The sequence below is a fragment of the Dendropsophus ebraccatus genome, chromosome 12 (assembly GCF_027789765.1).
Source record: "Dendropsophus ebraccatus isolate aDenEbr1 chromosome 12, aDenEbr1.pat, whole genome shotgun sequence".
Classification (NCBI taxonomy): Eukaryota; Metazoa; Chordata; class Amphibia; order Anura; family Hylidae; genus Dendropsophus; species Dendropsophus ebraccatus.
Window position 1 is genome coordinate 72,649,785 of NC_091465.1, and position 6,389 is coordinate 72,656,173.

General features: G+C 42.0%; 1 protein-coding gene across 2 annotated transcripts in view; it reads left to right on the forward strand.

Annotated features, from left to right (window-relative positions):
• Window positions 1–2,429, forward strand: part of LOC138769814 (DNA damage-regulated autophagy modulator protein 1-like) — a 58,482-nt gene extending 56,053 nt beyond the window's left edge. Inside the window, exons 1-7 of one of the 2 annotated variants that reach the window (XM_069948502.1) lie at window positions 345–465; window positions 749–816; window positions 1,006–1,148; window positions 1,380–1,545; window positions 1,893–1,948; window positions 2,093–2,179; window positions 2,283–2,429. In XM_069948502.1, coding sequence (XP_069804603.1) covers window positions 455–465; window positions 749–816; window positions 1,006–1,148; window positions 1,380–1,545; window positions 1,893–1,948; window positions 2,093–2,179; window positions 2,283–2,354 — 603 coding nt within the window. In that variant the 5' untranslated portion in view covers window positions 345–454 and the 3' untranslated portion in view covers window positions 2,355–2,429. Of the gene's footprint in view, window positions 1–344; window positions 466–748; window positions 817–1,005; window positions 1,149–1,379; window positions 1,546–1,892; window positions 1,949–2,092; window positions 2,180–2,282 lie in introns of those variants that run through there. The other variant, XM_069948503.1, reaches the window with a different exon arrangement.
• Window positions 2,430–6,389: the final 3,960 nt, after the last annotated feature.

The window sequence follows — 6,389 nt, forward strand, 5'->3', positions numbered from 1 at the left end:
ATATGGGATTTTTCAGTTTCACCCCACACAGAACTTTATTTTAGTTTTGTGGCAAATGTTATAATAAAATGAAAGTTTTCATTAGAAATTGGTCCCACAAATAACAAATCCTCATACGTCTCTGTAGAAGGAAAAAGAGAAGGTGAAGACAACAATGAAAATAGTTGTGGTTCACCTGTAACCATAGATACACAGCCAGAGCACAAAAGATTGTATTGTGACATCATTACTGAGCTGTGATGTCATAGCTGGGGCTTACATTCCGCTGTCAGCAGCTCAGTCAGTCTGTGGATTGTCACAGAGCGGTTAGCTGCTTTCTTGGTGCTCTCTGCGTCTATACATGATGGAGATCAGGGGATTGGGGTTCATTCCCCTCCTCTTGGTGTTTTGGTGTGTGGACTGGCTCTCAGCCAGCTATACTGTGACCATCGTCATCGGTCATAAACCCGCACTGATGTACATCAGGTAAGATGGACCAGCACAAGCCCCTTATATCAGGACGGGATTGGGAATAGATTATAGGTGATTATAGGAGACAGGAGATGTGTTTGTCATAGCCGTATATATCAGGAGGTGACATCAGTGCATCATTTTCTCCTCCCTATAGAATTCTACACATTATTATTATTATTATTATTATTATTATTATTATTATTATTACTATTATTATTATTATTATTATTATCATCTGCTGATTATTATTCTGTACATTTCCCATAGTAACATTGGTTTCTTCTTTCTATCACAGTGGTGCAGGAAAGGAATATCCTGCGAATATCTTGTTTACTATTGGATTCATCGGGTCGTCTATTGCCAGTAAGTAATAGCACAGAAGTGATTATAATATGTTCTTATTGTTGGGGGATAACAGGTTATTACGCATTGTCCTCTATGTGATTATATGGCCGGGGGAAGGTCCACTATTAATGGTCCCCTCCTCATAGATGCTATTACATTGTATTAGTCACTTTACAGGATTCATTGTGTTTTTTTCATCTTTTTCAGCCCTGGTTTTGTCTATTATAACCTATAAGTTTATGATGTTGCACCCAGAAGCCTTTGGGGCTCGGCAGGCCGCGGTGCAGAGGGTTCTCCTGGCCGTTACTTGGAGCTCCTGTGTTGGGACAATGGTGATGGCGGCATTTCCAGTAAGTTATAATTGCTTCTTCTCTAGATGGGGTCGGGCTGGTAGATATCTCATCCCTGAGGTCCGGCAGATCTGCCCCCTGATGGTCATGATCACTGGGGGGAATAGGAGATGTAGTATCACATGACTTATCTCCATATATCTTATAAGTGGTTTATCCTGTATATCTTTGTAGTTCTGATGTCAGAATCTGCATTTCCACTAACCTACCGTATCTCTACTTGCTTTCTAGTCAGATCCTGTTCCCCACGGTATCGGCTCTGCCATTGCCTTTGCATGTGGCTGCATATATCACCTGTGGCAGACCATACTGCTGTACAAGGTGCCGGGAATCTCTAAGAAGATCTGCCACATTAGACTGTCCGCCTGTATTATTCTTGTCATCTGCTTGCTTACTTGTATCCTTTCTATAATGATATCACCACAATGGATTAACCCCTTCTTGTCTTTAGGTTTACACTTAGAAAACAGCCAATGCTGATCTGATCACATCCAATGATTTGTTGAGTACTGGTCTTCAGGTGGCGACATATTAGTAGAACACGGCGTCATCTGGTAACATTGTTCAGCTTCCTGCAGATATATACTATACTAAGCTGCAGTCCTGCTGTGTACTGTATATTACTGTTACCTCACACTCTACCCCACACATATCCAGCAGCACAGGGTAGGAAATCTATAAAAAATATATGTAAATATATCAAAATGTATAAAAATGTTATTTTCCTATATAATAATCTACCAGTATCTGGATGTGATGCATCTAGGTACCTCAATATCTGTACTGGAGACTGTAGTCAGGTAGGTACCAAACATTTCACATAGAATTTCCATATTATACGATATCGACATTCGGAGCCTCTGATACAAAGCGCTGAATGTAACATTCCTATATTCTGGTGTTTTATGCAGATTTTACCATATTACTATTAATATTTTTTACAGATCTGTACAGACATCTTTATAGTGGCGGAATGGACGGCGCTGATGCTTCTCCTCATAATTGTACTGACCTGCTGTCACTATTGTCAGGTCAGTAGACGTCCCCTCAGACTGTGCACTGTAATAACCTTATTACTGCTCTCTACCATCACAGGGATTATAATCTGGATATACTTTTGTTTTCTTTCTTTAGCAATTGTGTTTAAAAATATCCTGGAGAAACATCACAATCTCCTTGAGGGAGAAGAACCAGGACCAGGTCTAGTAAGGACCCAGGGATCAGCCATCTGTCCATACGCTATTGGATCCCATCCATCATACATGAAAAAAACCCTAAAAGGTGAGGCTATTGTGTTGTATGGTATTGACACCTGTAGAGCAATGGCAGGGAGAGAACACAGAATAGTCACTCCAAAACCTATTATATTATATATGGGGGAGGGGGGGCAGACAATGGTGACTACTACCACTGGGTTTAGCTGTTGCGGCCACCGCTATCTCCACTATCATTTACATATACAGGCTATGTTCACACTACACAAGTTCCGCAAAAATCATGGCTGTTGCTACAATCGCCGTGATTTCTGCAGTACTTACGTATTTCTGCAGGCTGAGGTAATCCAGCATCAGAACTTAGGGGCTCTAAAGATGATCTTTGCTGAGGCCGGTCATTCCGTGACCCGGCTGGGTCATGGAACGGCCGGTCTCTTATTAGGTGTGACCATAGCCTCACACTGGAAATATTACAAGATCTGACCATATAGTAACAAGTTTACTTTCTTTTCCAGGTAGAAAATGCCAAAGTGCCGAAACATCTCCCGGCACCAACCCTTCACCAGACCATCAAGGGGAAGGAAGAACCGCTCATTAAACGGTTAATAAAGTTATATTATAAAAATGTTATTATTGTCGCCATCATTGTCAGACATCTCTCCTCATGAACCAAGTCGGAAAGAGAAGTTATAAAAAATATATAAATAAATGCCATTGTAGTAACCCGGTACAGGCCCCTGAGTAAGGTAACTCCCTCGGGTTCACACAGATAGGGATAAAGTATTCACTGTAGTTAGTGTTTTCCCCACTAGGTGCTGCTCTGTCTTGTATGCAGTAGGTGGAGCACAGCTAAAGGAGACTTATGGGTTAACTGTTTTTTTTTTTTTTGTTTTTTTTTGTTACACGTGATGTCCTGTGCACTTACAGGTGCAGGTACTTTCCCTCCAGTCTTTATACTATCCACTGTCTTCTCTCTTTTTACACACACAGCCCCACCAATCACAGTAGGGTTCAGTCAGAACCCTGGTGTAAGGAGTTAGTTCCTGGTGGGAGGAGTAGTGTAGTTGGTTCTAGTCGTGTGTGGTGGTCGGTGGATGGAGAGCCCAATGAAGTCACAGCTATTCTATATTAACCCCTTCGTGCTGCAGCTAGTTTGGGCCTTAATGACCAGGCTAATTTTTCAAAATCTGATCTGTCTCACTTTATGCTCTTATAGCTCAGTGATGCTTTAACGTATGCTAGCGATTCTGAGATTGTTTTTTCATCACATATGGCACTTTATGTTAGTGGCAAAATTTGGTCACTACTTTGTGTGTTTTTTGTGAAAAACATCAAAAGATCATGAAAAATTAGAAAAATTAGCATTTTATGAACTTTGAAATTCTCTGCTTCTAAAAAAAGAAAGTTGTAGCACATAAATTAGTTACATTAACAATATGTCTTCTTTATTCTGGCATAATTTGGTAAACATATTTAACTTTTTTAGGGTGTTATGGGGCTTAGAAATTTATGAGCAAATTATCACATTTTCGTGAAAGTTTCCAAAACTGATTTTTTTAGGGACCAGTTCTTTTTTTAAATGGATTTAGAAGTCTGGTATCCTGAAAACCCCCATAAGTGACCCCATTTTGGAAACTACACACCTTAAAGAATTAATCTAGGGGTATAATGAGCATTTTAACCCTACAGGGGCTGGAGGAAAGTATTCACAATTAGGCAGTAAAAAAATGGAAAATTAAAATTTTCCAATAATATAAACGTTTAGATTAAAGTTTCTCATTTTCAAAAGGAACATGAGAGAAAAAGCACCCCAGAATTTGTAATGCAGGTTCTCTTGAGTACTACGGTACCCCGTATGTGGGCGTAAACCACTGTATGGGCACACAGCGGGGCTCAGAAGGGAAGGAGCGCCAATTAGCTTTTCCAATGCAAATTTTGCTGAAGAAGTTTCGGAGCGCCAGGTGCGTTTGCAGTGCCCCTGTAGTGTCAGCAGAGTAAAATCTCACCATAAGTCACCCCATTTTGGAAAGTGCACCCCTCAAAGAATTCATCTTGGTGTTTGGTGACCATTTTGACCCCACAGGTATTACAGGAAAGTATTCAAAAGAAGACAGTAAAAATGAAAAACTCGAATTCTTCCAATAATATGTTTGTTTAGTTTGAAATTTCTCAATTTCACGAGGAACAAGAGGAAAAAAGTACCCCAAAATTTGTAACGCAGGTTCTCCTGAGTACAATGGTACCCCATATGTGGGCGTAAACTACTGTATGGGCACACAGGAGGGCTAAGAAGGGAAGGAGCGCCAATTAGCTTTTTCAATGCAGATTTTGCTGCAGAAGTTTCCGAGCGCCAGGTGCGTTTGCAGCGCCCCTGTAGTGCCAGCAGAGTAAAATCTCACCATAAGTCACCCCATTTTGGAAAGTGCACCCCTCAAAGTATTCATCTTGGTGTGTGGTGACCATTTTGACCCCACAGGTATTAGAGGAAAGTATTCAAAAGTAGATAGTAAAAATGAAAAACTCAAATTTTTCCAATATTATGTTCTTTTAGTTTGAAATTTCTCAATTTTATGAGAAACAAGAGGAAAAAAGTACCCCAAAATTTGTAACGCAGGTTCTCCTAAGTGAAAAGGTACCTCATATGTGGGCATAAACCACTGCATGGGCACACAGGAGGGCTCAGAAGGAAAGGAGCGCCAATTAGCTTTTTCAATGCAGATTTTGCTGAAGAAGTTTCCGAGCGCCAGGTGCGTTTGCAGAGCCCCTGTAGTGTCCGCAGAGTAAAATCTCCCAATAAGTCACTCCATTTTGGAAAGTGCACCCCTCAAAGAATTCATTTTGGGGTGTGGTGAGCATTTTGACCCCACAGGTATTAGAGGAAAGTATTGAAAAGTAGACAGTAAAAATGAAAAACTCGAATTTTTCCAATAATATGTTCCTTTAGTTTGAAATTTCTCAATTTCACGAGGAACAGGAGAGAAATGTCACCCCAATATATGTAACGCAGGTTCTCCTGAGTACAACGGTGCGTTTGCAGAGCCCCTGTAGTGTCAGCAGAATAGATTCCCCCCAAAAGTCACCCCATTTTGGAAAGTGCACCCCTCAAAGAATTCATCTTGGGGTGTGGTGACCATTTTTACCCCACAGGTATTAGAGGAAAGTATTCAAAATTGGCCAGTAAAAATGAAAAACTTGAATTTTTTCAATAATATGTTGGTTTAGTTTAAAATTTCTCAATTTGACGTGGAACAGGAGAGAAAACGTACCCAAAAATCTGTAACACAGGTTCTCCTGAGTACAACGGTACTTCATATGTGGGCATAAACCACTGTATGGGCACACAGCAGGGCTCAGAAGGGAAGGAGCGCCAATTTACTGGAGCAAAACCGCAGCTAGTAATGGTTATTAGAACAGCGCAGTTACTAAAATAAAATAAAAAAAATGAGATTACAGGTAATGTGGGGTGGTTACGGACAGCCTGGGGTGGTTATGGGCAACCTGAGGTGGTTACAGGTAATCTGGGGTGGTTACGGACAACATGGGGTGGTCACAGGCAACCTGCTGTGGTTACGGCAACCTGGGGTGGTTACAGGCAACGTGGGGTGGTTACGGGCAACGTGTGGTGGTTATGGGCAACGTGTGGTGGTCATGGGCAACCTGCTGTGGTTACGGCAACGTGGGGTGGTTACAGGCAACGTGGGGTGGTTACGGGCAATGTGGGCTGGTTACGGGCAACGTGGGCTGGTTACGGGCAACCTGCTGTGCTTACAGACAATCTGGGGTGGTTACGGGAAACGTGGGCTGGTTACCGGCAACCTGCAATGCTTACAGACAATCTGGGGTGGATACGGGCAACGTGGGGTGGTTACGGGCAACCTGCAGTGCTTACAGACAATCTGGGGTGGTTACGGGCAACGTGGGGTGGTTATGGGCAACCTGCAGTGCTTACAGACAATCTGGGGTGGTTACGGGCAACGTGGGGTGGTTACGGGCAATGTGGGGTGGTTACGGATAAACTGAAGTTCTT